The 19,352-nt window shown below is 36.7% G+C and overlaps 1 protein-coding gene across 1 annotated transcript; it reads left to right on the top strand.

Annotated features, from left to right (window-relative positions):
* The first annotated feature begins 5,534 nt into the window (after positions 1-5,534).
* On the top strand, positions 5,535-17,344 carry LMO2 (LIM domain only 2). The gene is made up of 3 exons (XM_081938242.1): positions 5,535-6,270; positions 11,744-11,959; positions 16,132-17,344. Exons 1-3 carry the CDS (start codon positions 6,227-6,229, stop codon positions 16,349-16,351), a joined length of 480 nt encoding a protein of 159 aa, XP_081794368.1. The 5' UTR covers positions 5,535-6,226; the 3' UTR covers positions 16,352-17,344.
* Positions 17,345-19,352: the final 2,008 nt, after the last annotated feature.

Here is a 19,352-nt window from a genome sequence, read left to right on the forward strand (position 1 = left end):
ATTTAGCCATGTGATGTACTGATTCTTAGGCCAGTCACCCAGTTACAAATTTCCTCCACCTCTCTCTTTTATCTCTCTCTCTAGTTGATGACAAGCTGCAAAATGAAGAGTAGACACAAAAATTTCCCAACCATCTTTCTAAATCCTCTTTATAGATTAACAGTAAGAAATTACAGACACCAATATTTCCATTTAATCACAGAATTAAGCGTATTTGAGAAAATCTGTATCTGATTTTGCAATGCTGAATGTGTTCTAAGAATTTTGAAATCTCCTCCAAAACAGTATAAGTCCATTGGTGTTTATTGACTATAAAAATTCAAGTATTTTAAAGCAATCATTCAAGAGTTAATCTCTGAGGCATGTTTTCCTGATATTATTAGTATTATTATGGTTCGTTGCACAGTCAGGCAGGTGTTCAGAGTGGCATTTTTATCCACCTACTGGGTCCTTCCCAAGGACCTGGGATAGGCAGATGTTGATGTTTTATGGTGTTAGAAGTATTGTCACAGATTCTGAGTAAAGCTGCTTTTTGCAACCGACTGATGGTGAATATGTCAATACTGAATATATTCAAATGATTCTCCAGTTATTTTGGGATTGTACTCAAGCCACCTATTATTGTTGGTGCTACCTGTCCTTTCTTTTGCCATGGTCATTCTATTTTTATTTGCAGGTCTTTGTATTTTGTTTGAGGTGTTATGTGGCAAGGTGCCTGTCTTCTTGAAATCTAAAGACTCAGAGACATTAGCTTCTTCATTTTCTATTATTTTCTCCATTTTACGGCCCCACTAATTCTTGCTTGTAGGCAAATTGGTATTTCTTGCAGATCTTCCAGTGATTTTTGTCATGCCTTTGTTTGTAGTCAGTCTGTGCAATCTTCTTGCAGAAGTTAGCCAGGTTATCGGCTGTTTCTTCAGCATCTTTGCAGGGGCAGCATTTGTTATTTGTTGCTATCTTCTCAATTCTGGTTTTGTATGGATTTGTTCTTAAGGCTTGGTCTTGTGCAGCCAGAATTAGCTGCAACTTTCAACTTTCCTGCTCTTACCCATTGCCAGGTTTTATTATTATCTGTTTTCCATGCTATATTTTTAGTGGCCATGTAATGCTTTGTCTTTTCATGTCTCCTTTCTGCTCTTCATTTGGTCTTTCTTGTAGACCAGTTTAGCCTCTCCAGTATTCAGTAGGCCTTCTTGGGATATACTAGCTTTAGTGCATCTTCTTCATTATCCTCCAGATATTCCTCCAATGCCTTTTTTCTTCTTCAACTGTCTGATGTACTTGCAACATTCCACACCCACCTATTTTTCTTGATAAGTAGAGTCCAACAACATTGTTGTGTGGATGAAAGACATGATTCACTGTCATTATTTTTCTGGTCTTCCCTTAGTTCTGCTTGAGTCCAGTCCACTATTCCAGCTATGTATTTAATTACTGGAATTGCCCAGGTGTTTTGTCTTGATGGTATTTCTTTCACTGAGTTTGGACTTTAAAGATATTCTTCGCTTTCTTGGTGTATTCATTTCCAATCATTTTATTGACTGAAGTGTGTTTGATGTTGTCAGCTTAAGGGAAGCCTAGGCATTTATAGTGATTGTCTTCATCCAATTCTTGATGTCATTTTCATAGGTCCTCTTGATTCCATCAGTTTTCACTATTTCCCCCAATATAATGCTGAATGTGTGTTTGTCCAGTCAAAACTCCATCGCAATATCTTGGCTATATATACAGACAGTGTTGAACAGCAATTCTATTTCAGATGGTATTTTTTCATACAGCTGCAAATCGTCCATGTAAAGGGGATAGCCTAGCAGATTTTTTTGTTGTTTGATAACCATGGCCTGAATTATTTAGTATTGGTGACAAATTAATCAATGCAATGACAAACAGTAGTAGCCATATATCGATGGGTATTCTTAATCATCCAGGTCATGGTTGTCTCAAAAGTGCTTTTCAAAAAATAACTGGGCTTTCTTGTTTTTTTCCTTGAAAATGTTTTGCTTCTCATCTGAAGAAGCTTCTTGGTTAAGAAGCGAAATGTTTTCAAGGAAAACAACCAAGAAAGCCCATGGTGATAGTTGAGTCTACGTGGAAGATTCAATATTAACCCCTTCCAATCTGTTGCCATTGATCAGCAACCGAGTCGTCCACTGCGCCATTGATCTTTGAAGAAAAATTATGATGTTTCCACTGAGTCCTGTTATTTCTAGGCACTTGATTTATTATTTTTATTACCTAAGGATAACAAAAGTTTCATATGCAGAGAAGCCTCCTCAGATTTAATTACCATATATAATTCTCTCAAACACAATATCTTCAGTACACGCACAGTCAGCTTTCAAGTACAGCATCAAGAAACATACTGATAGTTTAGCCCAGGGGTGTCAAACTTGCAGCGTCACATTGTTGTCACGTGATGCATTGCAACTTTCCCCCCTTCGCTAAAATGGGAGTGGGCATGGCCAGTACGTGACGCATTCGGCCCATGGGCCCCAAGTATGACAGCCCTGCTTTAGCCTATCTTCCATACCAAGTGTTCAATATACCTTTTGAGGCACTATTTACATAAAAACCCAAGTATTACCCAAACCTGCCTGCCCCCTTCTCGGATATGTAATGGGAAATTAAAGGTATTCCTGAAAAAAAAAAGAGATGGACCATGAATCAAATGGTTGTAAAAGAAAAGAACTGTGTTCAATAATTAGCATTTTTCCTAGAGCAAAACTGGAATGAACAGACAACCATTCAAAACCTATGGGATACAACCAAAGCCTATGTGTGGGGCATTAAGATAGCATACACAATATGAAATATTGTTTAACAGGATGTTGAGCATCTGACTGTCTTTTAATTTGTATCCAAAGCTTTTTTTAAAAAAAAACAATGGGGAAAGCAGCAAAAAAAATATCTAAGCTTATTTCTAGTAAAACACATGTGCTTTACAAGCAGGAAAGGGAAATTGAAATTGAGTTATCCATGTGACTGGAGGGCTGGAGGGTCTCCATGTTGGCTTCAGTAGCTTAGTACTATTGAACACATGGATCAAGGCCACTGTGTTGAAAAGGATGGTGTTCTTCTAGCTAACTATGCATCAAGCTGAACTATATTCAAAAAATATTACAGATAGAAATGAAAAGATCCATTGACAGCAATCTCAAGTAACTGAAAATGATTGTTTTCAGTTTTCCAAAAGAAGGTGCAATTTTTACGTCTTTGATGATCCCTTAAAATTAAACTGGAATTTTATTAAGACAGTTTCATAAAATAGAGCTATGACATCTGGGTTGCAAAATCTGGAAGATCATTTGGTAGCAGCAGTAAGACAGTAATCTTATATAGACATAGATAAATTATATAGATGTATATGCGCACGCACGCGCATGCACACACACACAAAATTACCTAGGAAGAAGCCCCTTATAATATGTAATTTAAAACTTTCCATTTAAAGTCTATCTAATTTCTTGAGTTGGGAGATTCAAGAATCATTTAGGCCTACCGCTAGCATTACCTGGGAAAAGGTAGCCTTGTTTAATGACAGTCTCATTTAGTAACTGTTTGAAGGTGTAATGGGGACATTTAGTAGCTTCCAAGCAAAGGAAAGCTGAAATAAAATCATAAGCACCGTTGTGGCTTCACTGAGTGACCTCTTTACTTAAGCATTAAGTTGCCTGTCCTAACTGTAGTCACTAAAGAGGACTACCTGTAATTAGATCTAACTACTAAAAATTAATACTTTTGATTTAACACAATAGCTACAGTATATATTCTGAGTTGTATATTTTACTAATTCCTTGTCTGATTGAGGTTTTAAAAACTATTTTATTTGTAATGGAATCACACCAGTCTCTGATCACTTTAATTACTGGAATAAGCACCACACCTTTTAATTGCACATTTGGATTTGTCTAGATAAAACCAGTACTGTGGGCTGAACTCTCTACTTGTTCCTGTCCTAGCTTTCTTGTTTACATATTAAATAAGGATGTGCTCTTCTCAGTAGCCTATTTTTCTTAAAGAGATTTTGTCACCTGAAGAAGCCAATTTCCTAGGTATAGTTCTCCATTTATATTAGAGGTTATGGATACAATATAATGATAATATATACAAAAGTAGCCTCTTGGTGATCTTTTGTCTTCAGAATAGATCAAACAAATGGTTCCTTAGCTCAGGATGACTTTTAATGTTCTTTCCTGTAACTGTTTCAAGCAGTAGCATATATATTCATCCTTTAAATACAGATATGATTGTATCTGCAAGCTCTGATGTGAAAGCAAGCACACCATTTTAAGAGTAGTCCATTGCTTTGTAGCTGACTCCAAAAAGTCTACTTTTTTTTCTTATCTCAATCAAAGACTAAGAAGGTTTAAATATTTTAAGCACGTTATGGAAAAACTGGCAAAGTATCCTGGTGATTAGCTATGAACTCATAAACATATCTCTCCCCTCTTTCTCATTCCCCAACAGTTTTGTAATTGTTTTTCCACCACAGTGCAAAAAAGTTGAAATTATAAATGACTTTTGGATGGATGTCTTAGTAAATGAAGTGGATGATAGTAAGTTAAAGCATGTCAGCACTCTTTCCCTCACTGCTGAGTTTGCACCATGGGCATCAAATGCCTGGGAGTTACAGATAAGACCCTCCAGTTCATAAAATATAGCTGTTTCCTCATGATCTGGCTTGAAAAAAAGGTACCAGCAGCCAGGCTGAAGGCCCACTGAAGCCCACAGCAGAACTTCACCTATCTAACACCACCAGCCACTTCTGGGAGAACCGCACATGTTGTTAACAAAGGTTTGGTGTTCTCATTAAAGGAACAAATACAGGCAGTGAGTCCATCCAATATGTCTCAAACTCTTTGTGGCTTGGAGGTTTATTTATCTGAAGTCTATGGAAATTGGAGTATGGCTTCTCTAATTAAGAGCCCTTTTTAAAATTCAATTTTCACACTGCACTTCCAGACAAAGGCACCATTTTAGCAATGATCCTAAACAACAGTACTATATGAAGTTTCCCATCTTGGTGGTTGGTTATGGAAGGGTAAAGCAAAGTGGTGGGACAAATGCTGGAATGAGCCACTGGTTTTCATTATTTCTCTCTTTTTAAAAAAAATCCCATTGCATTGTTGTATTCATATGCAAAAGATGGGTTTTTTTCATTGACTATCCATGTTCAAAATACAGACGGGCAAGTGGACAGGCACCTTGGTAGTTACCAAAATACAGTACATTTAGACCTGAATTAACAAATCAAAATCTAAAAACTGATTTAGATTTTGCCATTAAGAAATCCTAGACATGTAAATCTGTATAAGGCAACCTTCTATTTGGATATTTTGCTGCTAGGCCACGTGTTATCCACAAATGACTGTGGAATTAAATTAAAAAGCACTAACTCGTACTCATGAGATAGCTTCCCCAAGCTGCGGGTGCGTGCCAGGAGAAGTCTGGCCCTTTAAGAAACCAACTCAGTCGTGAGAGATGCTGTTGCTGTTCAGGCTTGCTTAAATTCCCAAGTGTCCACTTAAGAAATAGACAGCTGTCTCTTTAAATGCCATTTCCTCCCATTGTATTTGAATCGTGATCAGGAAAGAGGATGTGAAACCAGAGAGGCTCAGAGGGGAGACCATCAGGGCTGGCTTCAATAAATGGTCTATTAGCAATAATAGCAGCTACGGCGGCCCCGGACCCGGGTCATAATGAAGGCGGAGGAGCCAGGGATGCTCCGCGCTACCTCCGCAGTGCAGGAAGCCCTCTCCAGGCAGACGACCTAATCCAGGCAGCGAGCAGACTCCAGGATAAGCACAGCGGTGACAGCTGAGCGCCAGCCGCGAGCGCCAGAAGCAGCAGCAGCAGCAGCAGCGGGCTCTTCCCAGCGGCCAGTCGCGCAACCCGAGCGGGAGGAGCGTCCCGAGGATGGGCGCTTAGCTCCGAAGGGATCGCCTCGCCTGCCCAGACAGCTCCGGGGGCTAAGGGGCCGCGCGGTCCGTCTCGTCCTTCCCCGCGCGCCGCCAGACCTCCCCACCCCTACCCCTCCGTCCGTCCCTCGGCGTTACAGGCGGGCCACCCTGTGGGTGTCATTGAGGGTGGAGGTGCCGCTCTGCTCGCCGCCGCCGCCCCGAAAAGGCATTCGGGAGCTGGCGAGCCTTTGTAAAGGATAGACCTCGCTACGGACCAGCCGAGAGTCACGACGGCCGCCGCCGCTACAAAGGAGCGACCCCTGCCAATGTCATCATCGGCCATCGAAAGGAAGAGCCTCGAGCCCTCCGAGTAAGTCGTGCCCGCCCGCCCGGTTCCTTTACTCCGTGCCAACTTTCCCGGAGGGAGACGCGACCGCGTTGTGCAGGGCTGGAGAGCCCTGGAACAGCAGCGTTAGGCGGGGCTGGAGAGGAGGGCGTCGGAGGGCAACACAATGGGGCTGCCGCTTGCTCTTTTCTCTTGGCTTTCAAAGACGCGCCTGCCGCCGCCGCCGCCGCCGCTCCCCCCTTGCGACGGAGTGGGCAGCGTGGCCCTCCGCTTTCCTAGACCTCGTCGGCTCCTGCTGAGCACTGCCTTCTTCAGGGGTTGTGCGCCCCTTTAGCCGGGCAGGCAAGAGCCCAGAGACGCGCCGAAGTTCCCCCATTTTTGACTCGGGAGATAAATTGCCCGAGACCTCCGACTCGCTACCAAGGTCCTATTGAGAGTAGGAGCTGGAAGGGGACCGGCGATCGGTAGTTTCTTCTGACCTGGAGGTTTAAGGGAGGCGGCGGTGGCAGCTGAGAGAGAGAGAGATGGGGAACCGACTACTTGGTGAGAAGCTGCGTGGTTTCTTTCCTTTCTCTCTCCTCGCTGCCTGCCCGGTTTAATGATCTGATTAGATTAGAGTGGCCGAGGCTATTATCAGATCAGTGCTCAGCGTCTCAATTGTCAAAATGCAAACTAGTTTGAAACTAGAACGCGTTGTAGTGTCTCAGAAATGGCCAGCACCGGCTTCTTGCCACATTCTTAGTCCGTCCCTCTCCCGATTTGCATAGAAGTTACAAAATGTTAATACAAGTATTAACAACATTAAGTAATGTTTTCTGGTGAATTTCTTACAAGGAGCCTGTTACTAGGATTTCCAAAAGAATGGGGATATCTGCAATTACTACGATTGTTGGTTACTAAATCACTGGCATTGAACTTGGGTTTTAAAGTTGCAGTGCTTTTCAAGCTTATTTGGGAATTACTTCTGACTATATAGACATGCATAATTATGGCTATTCTTACCGGATAACTGCCATTTGATTAAATCCTGGAATGGAAAAGTTGTTATCCAACATCCTGCTTTAGTGAAATACACCATTCCACTAAAACTGATCATGTTTTAAAGACGTGGTCAACTGTTTCATGGAGTTGGAGAAATAATGTTATTGAATTTGGTTATTAATATAATACGATGGGGGAGGGAGAGAACATTGGATGGAGGAGGTAGGAAAACTTTAGAAACCAACTCCTAGCCACCACCCATTTGAAAAAACAGTTTGTGTTGTTTTCAACAGGATTTACCCTGAAAGCACTTTGATTAGATCAATAGTTTGCTTCATTTGGATAAAATACTTTATATAAATATATGCATTATAACAAAAGCTTTTTGTATTTCTTACAATAGATTATTCCTGTTTCCTACCTTTCCCTGTACTTCGGTGTTCTGAGTTACACTTTAGGCTCCGATACTATACTCTGACTTGAGCCCACAAAACTGAATGAGATTTTATTATCGAGAAGTGCTAACTTTCTCTTATAAATAACCAAAACAAGAAATTTATTACTATAGCACATACAATCCAAAACATTGAAAAATATGAGAATTTCATTCAGAATTCAAAATAATGGAATGAAAGTGCTTTTAAAGCACTTATCAAACACAAAAGGTATCAACTTAAGATAGTGGAAATAAATTAAAAATGTTAAAAGTGCTTCACTTCTTTGTTTTCCTGCTATTTATATGAGACTAAAAGAAATATTGGTACCCTTTGCTACTTGATTTCATTGAACTGAATAAGTGATTGCTTACTACTATTTTTTAAGTCTGTGGATGCTATCCTAATGGGATATTTTTTTTAAAAAAATTGTGTACAGTATTAGATAAGCAGAGGACCAATGTTAAAATTTTTTAGTCTTAATCTTTTGGAAACATATACTACTGAGCTGTACATGGACAGTCCCCACTGCAAAAGCTAAAAGGATTTAATAATAAAAAACCACGTAATGTAGAAACATTTGTTTATAGGTTTAGAATAGAATAGGATATTTGTTTTTATAATACGAATTAATATTTTAATGTGAAGTATCTGAAAACTTGAGCATCTGTCAATACTTAACCATTTACTTCCTGATTAAACTGGAAGGAAATTCTTTTTTCAAAGGTTTTGAAAAAGTGTATTTGTTTTTCATAGACCCAAAAGATTATAATTGAAAGGGTTTTATTTGGCCACTTTTCTATTCAGTACATTGAAATCAATTCCCTACTCACTGCAAAAATTAATTTTGATTTAAATTAAAGCAACCCTGTCAATTATCTATCCGGTCTCTGTTCAAGACAAACCACCTCCCAATTAATTTCTCTAATCATTTATATGTGATAAAAATGGTATGTAGGAGAGTCAGAATGAGCATATTTAGTATAAAAACTATATTTAGCAATATAGCCAAAGCATAGGGAGAATATTATTAATAGTTTGATTAGAATGTAAATTAATGTCATTAATTTTGAAAATCTGAGCCTTTCTCTTCAAGGTTTATGAGCTAAAGGTTAAGTGTATGTTAACATATCTTACTTTGAGCTGCTGACTTTGCAGGCTGCCAGTGTTTCACTTGGGAATTAATTCTCAACAGCAGCTGTACAATAGAATATCAAGGGAGCAAAGTAACAGGAAGATAATAGAGTAACATTAAAAATGTCTTACTCCTCTCTCTTATTTAATCATGACTTTAGCACTTGTTTCATCTTACTGAGTAAGGAACAGCTGCTTAGTAATGCAGTAAACTTCTCCTTTAATCATTCTACCAAATAGTTTTTAACTGAATATTATTCTATTGCTCCTTTGTACACTGCTTTCTGCTCATTTGGGAGAAACAGCAGAATAATAACAGTACTAGTACCAGTAGTGAGAGCCAGTGTAGTGTAGTGGTTAAATCACCATGCTAGAAATTGGGAGAATGTGAGTGCCCACTTTGGACACAGAGCTAATTGGGTGACCTTAGGCCAAGTTCATCCTCAGTCGTAGAAAGAAAACAATGTCAAACCACTTCTGAAAATCTTGCCAAGAAAACTGCAGGGACTTGTCCAGACAGTCACCTGGGAGTCTGCACCGATTTGAAGATGCAGAAAAGAAAAAAAAAGAGGAAAGAAAGTACCTGTAGTAGTACCCTTCAGTATTACATTTCCATGAACTTAACAACTTTCAATGAAATTTTTCAAAGGTCTCAGGGTGATAACTAAGATGTTTTGGGGGAAAGGATTTTTACACATTATAAGATTTTCTTATGAATGCTACACAGGGTTCAAAGTGAGTATACTGTATGTTACTAATACATGAGAAACTACTGCAGTTGATCCCATAAATATTATATGGAATCACATTTTCTTTTTACAGTACTTTAGCCAGACTCCGTCTGCTCTGCCCTGTGCTATCACTGAGGGAAAGTATGTGAGATTAGAAATGCCCACAACCTCCCAGGCTTTACAAAGGCGTAGAAAATTTATGATTTCACAGAGCACATGTGTGTTGACAGAGTAAGAACTGTTAACTAAATGTAATTTTCTTTGAATTATTTCATTTGACTTCAAACCACACTAATTTTTTGTTGGACAGTATTTAAATAATTATAAACTAAATAGCATATTGTTGATAACCTTCATTTTGGCTAATGCGGACTACTATATACTATATTTTTACTCAGAATACTGTAAGTTTTTATGAGACCAAAGAAGATCCCATCCTTTTTCACAAGCAATTTTTCTATATTTCATTATCAAATATTCAGTATTACAGAAATGCTTCACTGAACATTTGGGAGATACAGCCCTTTAGATTTGCCTTTAACTATTATTTTAATGATTCAAGTTTTAAAAACTCATTAAGCACAAATTCTTCCCCTTCTTTCCAGTTCTGGGTTCTGGTGTTTTTTTAGAATTTGCTATTTGCTATAGAATTTGCTATTTGCTATAGAATTTGCTATTTTCATAGAATTTGCTATGAGGAACAGTGGTTAATATAATTCCATAGTATTAATAAGCTATGAAGTTATTTAATTTTCCCTTACTTCATTTAAGCAGAATATTGTCTGTAACATTAAAGTTCCAAAGAAAAAAGATTAGAAGACTCTGCTCTTATAGAATGGGCCATCTTCAAATGATAAAATGCAAGCCCCTTCACATTTACTTTCTTTTATGTGTTTATTAATATGTTTAAAGGCTTTTTACAATTGATCTGCAAGGTTCTTAAAGTGCAATCTTACTAAATAAAACTCATCCTAAATGCAATGTTATACTTTGTAAAATCTTTCTGTTATAGTTACTAGTCAGTAAAATAAATATAAAATTTAGCAATTTACAAGATTATTTTAAGGATAAATAACAGAGTGTAATAATATTCCACATTAAAATACAGTAATAAAGCACAGTGAACAAAATGCCATTGCTTACTTCCATTTTCTATTAAATAATTCATTACAATATTCAGTTCTGTGTTTGGTAAAGTAGGAAAAGAAAGCAAATAGGAAAAAAAGATTTTATAAATAGGCTTGCCTTAAGTTCTAAGATTTTTATACAATGTACATTTAATTCTTACAGAACAAGACCGCATAGGGAAACCATTAGAGACACCCATTTTCACTCAGCTCGTAACTATGGCAGAGTTTCTATTCAATAAGTTGAGTTTTTTTATAAGTAGTTGACTTAAAATGTATGTATGAGTGTTGTGTATGTATGTACGTTTTTGTGTTGTTATATATTTTTTATGTTTATGCTCCATTGTACGCCGCCCCGAGTCCTACTTGGAAAGGGAGCGGCTAATAAATCCAAATTTATTATTATTATTATTAAAATGTCTGCATTTTGTTTATTAATTACAAAAAATTAATAATGTGTTCCTGATTTAAAAGTAATACAACAAAAACAATGTTTATCAACAAATGCTGTTTCTTGTTTATATTTTTATTATGAAGTATATTACAGTCAATATATATCCTGCACGGAAATATGGCTAAAGATCATGCACGCCATTTTAGTCCCACCATCTTAGCTTTTCCTCTCAGTCCCTTTCCAAGTATTCCCGCCACCACCACCACCACCACTCTACATTTCTGAATGTGTCAGCCTGGAGGAATGCAATCTCACTTTAACAAAACGGCAAGCTGAGATTGTCACAATTTTAAATTCTATGTTGTTGTTAGTTGTGATGTCATGTCTGACCCATGGACAATGTTTCTCCAGGCCTTCCTGTCCTCTACTGGAGTCCATTTAAGTTCACATGTACTGCTTTGGTGACTCTATCCAGCCACCTCATTCTCTGTCGTCCTCTTCTTCTTTTGCCCTCAATCTTTCCCAGCAGTGGGCTCTGGAGAAGAGTAAATTCTATACCCAAAGCTATATCCTCATCTGCTATTGTAGAAAATGTCTGAGTCTTCTGTACCCAGTTCTTTCTTGAGCAGGATAGAATTTTGGTCCTAATTAGACTCTCTGCAGGTTGGAATGATTGCTTTGATTTGTTTCAACCAGGGAGCCAGTGGATGAGGTGCTCCAAATCCCCCCTTCCTTGTTAACATGTGGAGGTTGTCAGCAAAACATTGGGGATCGATACTTCCTTAAAGCCATTGACCAGTACTGGCATGAAGATTGCCTGAGCTGTGACTTATGTGGGTGCCGACTTGGAGAAGTGGGAAGGAGACTATATTATAAACTGGGCAGAAAGCTCTGTCGAAGAGACTATCTCAGGTAAGCTACTCACTCCTCATCCCTTTGCCCTGCTGATAGTTTTCTCTCACAATTGTTTAGACACAATGTGTCTCAGCCTCAGCAACTTTAAGATGCATGGACTTCAACTCCCATAATACCCAGCCAGAGTTAAAGTCCATACATCTTAAAATTACTGAGGTGAGAAACATTGCTGTAGAACAAAGCTAGGATCACCTACAAAATTTGAGCACATCAGTCTGATTTGCTAGAGAGTGAGGCTGAAAAAATATCCAATCCACCCTTGAAAGTGATGCTAGACACAAAGAGGAAAAGAGGCACAATCATGACAGAGGGCCTATGAGGTCTAAGACTGAATAGCAAATGTATGTTCAAGACATGAAGGTAGGGGGATAATAGTGTTGCCAATTGCTTTGGGCTTTACAAAAAGTATGGTTCAGGATTTCAAATTAATAAAATAATATTATTATTTCTCAATAATATTAATTCAAGGCAAAACAACTGATCAGTTGCCTTTATACTGTCTCAATTATTTCCATTAATTTAGTGCTCCCCATGCAGTCTTATTTAGTGGGCCACTGATTTCAGTAGGAAAAATATACCCTGGGATAAGAATATAGTGTGAATAAATTCTAAGTACAAGTAATCCTCGACTTACAACCATTTATTTAGTGATCGTTTGAAGTTACAACAGCACTGAAAAAAGTGACATGACTTTTTCACACAACTATTGCAGCATCCCTGGGGTCACATGATCAAAACTTGAATGCTTGGAAACTGGCATATATTTATGACAGCTGTAGTGTCCCAGAGTCATATGATCACCTTTTGCTACCTTAAGACAAGCAAAGTCAATGGGGAAATCAGATTCACTTAACAACTGTGTTACTAATGTAACAACTGCAGTGATTCACTTAACAACTGTGGCAAGAAAGGTTGTAAAATTGGGCAAAATTCACTTAACAACTATCTTGTTTAGCAAATGGAAATTTTGGGCTCAATTGTGGACATAAGTCAAGGACTACCTGTATGTGTATTGAACTTCCAATGAACATTATGCCACTAGGCCTTTAAAAAGCCCTTTGTTTTTTTCCTGAAGTGAATAGTTGAAAACCAAGGCTAAATGAACAAAACAATATTCATAATTAACACAATTCAAAAAATTAACTAATATTTAATTACAATGTTAAAATTGCATTACTGCACCAAGAAATTTTATTTTCTCTTAATAACTAATTCAGAGTGGAGGGATGGGAATAAAAGTGCTAACTTACTGACTTATTTTTATATTTAGGATATATTCTCTTTATTTAGAAATCTCAAAGCAGTGTACAAATTGCTCCATTTTAAACTTTTTTTCCCAGCAACTGTCTTGTTTGAATAAAGAACTAGCTTTACATAACCTAATTTGCAGCAAACTTCCAGAATAATTCAATACTCTCAGAGGATTTTATTCTATTTCCACTGGTTGAATATTTTCTGAGATAGTAGAAAATCTGAACTGTTAAGTTAATACATCTCCATAAGTTCTAATTGGGTATGTTCCGACTTTTCGCACTATGATGTGTCTCAGTTATTTACATCTTCTTAATGAAGTGCTTCATAGATATAGACTGCTCAACCCTGTTTTTTAAAATTTATAATTCAAATATAGCACAGTAAGTATAGTGTATAATATAGTATAGCGTAGTGTAGTGTAGTATACAGTACCGTACAGTACAGTACAGTGCAATATATACTGTCTGCCACTTTTTAAGACAATTAGCAGTTTCTTATTATACATATAACGTATTATATTACAAACTAAAAGGTGACATTTAGAAAAACACCCATATCTTAACAGGCATTGTACTATTGCTTTGGACAAGTAAACAGTGACATCTCTTGGAAGACAAGGGAGAAACATGTATCATTTTCATGCTCAGAATGATTGTCTCTGGCCCTATATTTGGTTTACAACAATATTTGAAACTAATAAGCTTGTTCAAAAATTAATCATATTAATACATGGCATATCTTATTGATATAATAAAATATGCCTAATGGAATATAATACAAAAATATACAAGTAGTCATTGACTTGGAACCATAATTGAGCCATGAACTATGGTCATAAATTGTGCTGATTACTAGGCATATCACTGCATGACCATGACTGATATTACTAGCTTTTTTTGTTGCAGTCATTAAGTGGATATAGCAGTTGTGATAGCACTAGCAATAGCACTTATGCTTCATAATGCTTTACAGCCCTCTCTGAATGGTTTACAATGTCAGCATATTACCCTCAACAATTTGGGTCTTCATTTTATGGAGCTCAGAGAGATGGAAGGCTGAATCAATCTTGAGCCAGTCAAAATCAAACTCCTGGAAGGGGGCAAAGATAAACTGCAATCTGCATTCTAACCATTGCATCACCATGGCGCAACTGTAATGTGAACGGTGTGCTCGTAAAATGAATGCCGTGGTCTTTAAGTGATTCCATTGTGTATAATGGTTGTTTTTTGCTGGAAATCAGAAACAAATGCTAATTCCTTGCAAAAAAACATTGTGGTCACAAAGCTGCAGGACTCTGCAAGCAGTGATAAAAATGGACCAGTTGCCAAGTGCCCAAAATATAATCACATGAACATGAGGGGTGTGTGAGTGTGGGTATCTTCAAATCCAAGTCTAAGTCTTGGGGAAGTGTGTGATATAACTTTGACTGGTTGCTTAATGATTGATCAAAGTTACAATGGACTTGAAAAAAAGTTAGGTCCTGTCCTCAAAGTTATCACTGCCACATCACCCCCAACAGTGATGTAAATGCATTCAGATGCTTGGCAACTGGCTTGCATTTACATCCAGTTGCAGCATCCCACAGTCATGTGACTGCATTTTGCAATATTTTTTTGCCATTTTTCTGCAACTCCACCCTCACCCATTTGATAAGATGGATTAGGACTTACAACTACAATTTGCTTAACAATCATAATGGCCCCCTTAAAAATGGTTGCAAAGTCAAGTATATTGACATGGTGACTTGTCTTCTGACTGCAATGACATATCACCATAATTCCAGATGGTCGTAAGTAAAGGACTACTTGCATCTGCTTGTGTTAACATATAACCAAGAATTATACAAAGTATGATGGATTTTACAATTCCTCTTTCTCTATTCTGTAATGTGCATAATAATATGGCACATTATGCTAAGAATTATTTGTAAAAATACTTTTAAGACCTATCGTAATGACCACAATTCATGTGATACTGATGTGAAGATCAATCCTAAGCAAACCTATTATCATTCTACATAATGATTTCATAAATGTTTGGTTTTAAATCAAATTCAAATTTGCACCCCTTTAACAATTTGACTATTTTAATTTGGATTACTCAATGATCAATCAACCTGCAGAGGATTTTTAAGGATCAATAAGAAGAATGAAGGCAAATTAAGAATAGAAACTATTTCCAAACTCATTTGAGATTCTACTTTAATATTGGAAAGCTGAGCTGACACAGAAAATATTGTAACACTTTTTGTTTGCTTGCTTACTTGCTTTGTCAAGATGTTATGGCTAAATTTCTCCAATGGATGCTATGCACTTATGGACTACGACAAGTCCTTAGAGTTATCATGGTACTATAGGTAGTCCTTATTAGGCGACCACAATGGAACCAGCAACTCAGTTAAGCAAAGCATTACTTAAATGAAATCGCAAATGTGCTTACAATATTTCTTTAGGAGTCCTCTACAGACCTGCAGAGAGCATAAATACAAGGATTGGTCAAAAAGTTAGTTTTTTTTTTATCAGTGTCATAATTGCAAATAGTCATTATTTATTTATTTGCATCTCACCGTTATTATTTCTAGAAATAGTTCAAGGCGATGAACATACTTAATTCTCCTTTCTCTTCCTATTTTCGCCACAACCACCCTGTAAAGTGAATTGAGCTGAGAGAGGGACAGACCCAAAGTCATCCAGCTGCCTTTCATAGCTAAGGCAGGACTCAAACTAAATTGAATTAAACAATCAATCAATTAGGACTGCCTGTATAATTTGTTCCCTTTTTGTGCTTTCTTTTCCCTCCTCCCAGAACTTCAATTCATATGTTTGCTTAAAACTCTAATAAAATAAGGTCAATTACTTTGTTAAAATGGATTATGGAACATTAACCTTGGACTTTCCCCCCCCCCCAAAAAAAAGGCTTTTTGGCCAAGATGGTCTCTGTGCCTCCTGCGAGAAGAGAATCCGAGCCTATGAGATGACCATGAGAGTAAAGGACAAAGTGTACCATCTGGAATGCTTCAAGTGTGCTGCTTGCCAGAAACATTTTTGCGTTGGTGACAGATATCTTCTCATAAACTCAGATATAGTATGTGAGCAAGACATCTACGAGTGGACTAAGATCAACGGAATGATGTAACTCACTTATGCCTCATAGTCTTAAATACATTTCATGAGTGACATATATTTTTGGCTATGGTGAGGTTATTTGTCACATCTATATGCTTTCTGAAAGGAAGGGGGAAATGGAACAGAATACATAGGCATTGCATCTAATAAAATAAGTGACAATTGAATAAAAGGTAACATTATTTCTTTTAGCAAATATACTGTGATAATAAACTGACATTATTAGAGGTATTGATTGAAACTAATACAAAGCAACAATGGATACTTTTAAACTGAAGTACGATTAGCTAACTTTGTGGATTTATTTTCTCTAACCTGGTACTTTTCAGATGAATCAAGTCTACAAATCGCTAGAAATCTAGCAATTGTTGTCCTAACACGTCTGGCACCTGCTGGCTTCAAGGGTGGCCTTAACACTCACAAACAAATTTGTTAAATTTTGCTTATTTTGCAAAATCTAGAGTTAATCCCAGCTTTAATATTAAATATAAGAGTATCTGGAGACTTGTATGTCTGAAGAGGAAGGGGCTTCCAAATAAGTGTAGCCCCCCCCCCACTTTAATGATACTCTTCTTTTTAAAAATGAAAATACATTTTTGTACAATTACAATTGAACAAGTACAATTGTTCCAGTTTAAAAGATGATACCTCATCAGATATAATTAAATCCTTGTGAAATCCATGAGAGTTACATCCATGGCATGTAACTTGGGAGGGAGGAAAGACTGCAGCCTTAAATGGTAATTATTTCAAATAATGCATAGCTTACCTTCTGTTAATATTGTTGGAAGGTGAAGAATTACTACTCCTTTCTATACAATATTTTTTTTAAGTTCTTCAACTATTTTATTAGAAAATGTAAATACATAGTTGTATGTAGTAAGATACTGCAGACTTAATTAAATAGACTTGATCGAAGAGTTGTGACATTTTTCATTCAATAAACTTGCAGCTTTTTTATTATCATTTTAGTGCAATAAATATATAGTTCTTGTATGGCTCATTCATTTGTACAGAGTATCTTGCTTTGAGCTCAGATTTTGTTTGACAATTTAACAACACTGTTACTCACTGTATTAAATAGATTCAAAGGAGAAAATTTAAACCTTCTAATAATAGAAGAGATTCATTTTTCCAGTCTTTTGGGGATTATTTATCCTTTAATTGCTATGTGCATTGCAATACATATTGTAGGTGCCTCTCACATTAATTTTTGATGTGACTAGTCATGACTAATGTCATGAATTATTTGACTCCTCTAGTCTCCCTACATACAGTATGCCACCTAAAATTGTTTAAATTATTAAAATGGGTTGATGCTTTAGCTGTGATTCTGATAATATCCTTGAATTTTGAGAACAGAAACATTTGCAAAGCAATCCCTGACATGTAGCAATGCACATCAGCTTTCACATCTTTCCAGAGCAGCCTTACTATGCATGTTGATATGGAATTAAGTTTTTCAGTATTCAGTGAGACTACATTTTCTATAAAGTATACTTAGGATTGTAATTATTTTTCTTTATTCTTTAACTTTCAAAAGTATGAAGAGCTAATGCAGCTTTAATAACCACCCCTTAATTCATAGATAACTTGTTTTTCTTGAAACTGAAAAGCAAGTGATTTTTGCACAAAGGCTGCATGCAGTTCAGTCACTCATTTAGTGCAATCCCCTGAATAAGCATTAAAGAAAGGTTGTTATAGCAGAATTCATGGTGATTAATAAGTCATGCTAAAAATATGACTTTCCAACAAATCTGATATATTTATTTTGGAGTGGAAGCTCTACCCACTGTTTAAACAATGTCTTGAACAGGAAAGTGGAAATGAAATTGAACAGATTCAGATATCATATTAGACCAGTAATATGTTATTTGGTCTAGTAGTTACCAATCTGTCACCATTTACACTTGTACTAAAAAACCAGCCAAATAATTTTGCCTACAGATCTAAAAAGTTCTGATATCCCATACATTCTTGGAGGAAAAAAACTGTGACAATGAAAGTCACCCATTCTGCAGAAATATCTTATTTACCAAATAAGATAATTTTTCCTTCCGCCCTCCAAAAATTACCTTCAAGTTGGAATCTTAGATCAGCTCAAAATAATTTAAATTATTGGAAAAAGAATAGTTCGAATGCAAAAATGGTTGCAAAAGTGGCTGCTGAAAAAATGGACTCTTTAAAATTATATACATTGGTTCAGACATTGCTTCCCTTGTGAATTTTAATCCTTTTACAGTTCCATAATAGGGCGTCTCTTTTTTCTTTCCTTTCCTTTTTTCTTTTCTTTTCTTGTTCAGTTACCATTCTTATTCTTTATCTTTATCCATTCCATTTCACTTTTTGTCCCTTCTAGGTATGTGCTCATAGCTATTCTTTTTTCTTTTTCTTTTGTTAGTGTTTTTATTAGCTGAAGTATATTTTTGTGTGTGGGAATGTCAGTGTGACAGAGACCAAAATAAAGGTTTGTACATCAAAAGGAGAAAGAATATTTGGGATATACTGATGGGAATTTAAAATAATTTTAATTCTATTGTTTTTATTTTTTTTCTCCCTTGGCCCATCCATTTTGAATTGTGGATTGATAAATAGATGAGGATGTCACCTGCACAATTTATGAATTATGATGAGCAAGGATTGGTTTCAGCCAGAGTTAGTAAGCCTAGGTTGGCAAGAAAGGGAAGCTGGCACATTGCAGGATTTTTTATCTTTTTGTCTGACTTTCCCCCTCCCTCCATCCCCCCCTCTCATCTGTGTAAATATAGTAAGCAAATTTTCTAGGGAAAAAAATAAAAAAATTTCAGGTTTAGTTATACTCACATGAGAAATCACTGAACTTATTAAAATTAACATGAATTGCATTCCTCTATATACTTGTTATAGCAAAGACGAATCATTATTTCCATTGATCTGTATGAAAACATAAGCACTATCACAGCAAAGGTATTTTGGAGAAAATCATTTTTTAAAAGTTTTATTAAACAGCTAATTAAACCATACTAAATGAA

The sequence above is a fragment of the Natrix helvetica genome (genome assembly GCF_964273705.1).
Source record: "Natrix helvetica genome assembly, chromosome: 1".
NCBI classification, from domain to species: domain Eukaryota; kingdom Metazoa; phylum Chordata; class Lepidosauria; order Squamata; family Natricidae; genus Natrix; species Natrix helvetica.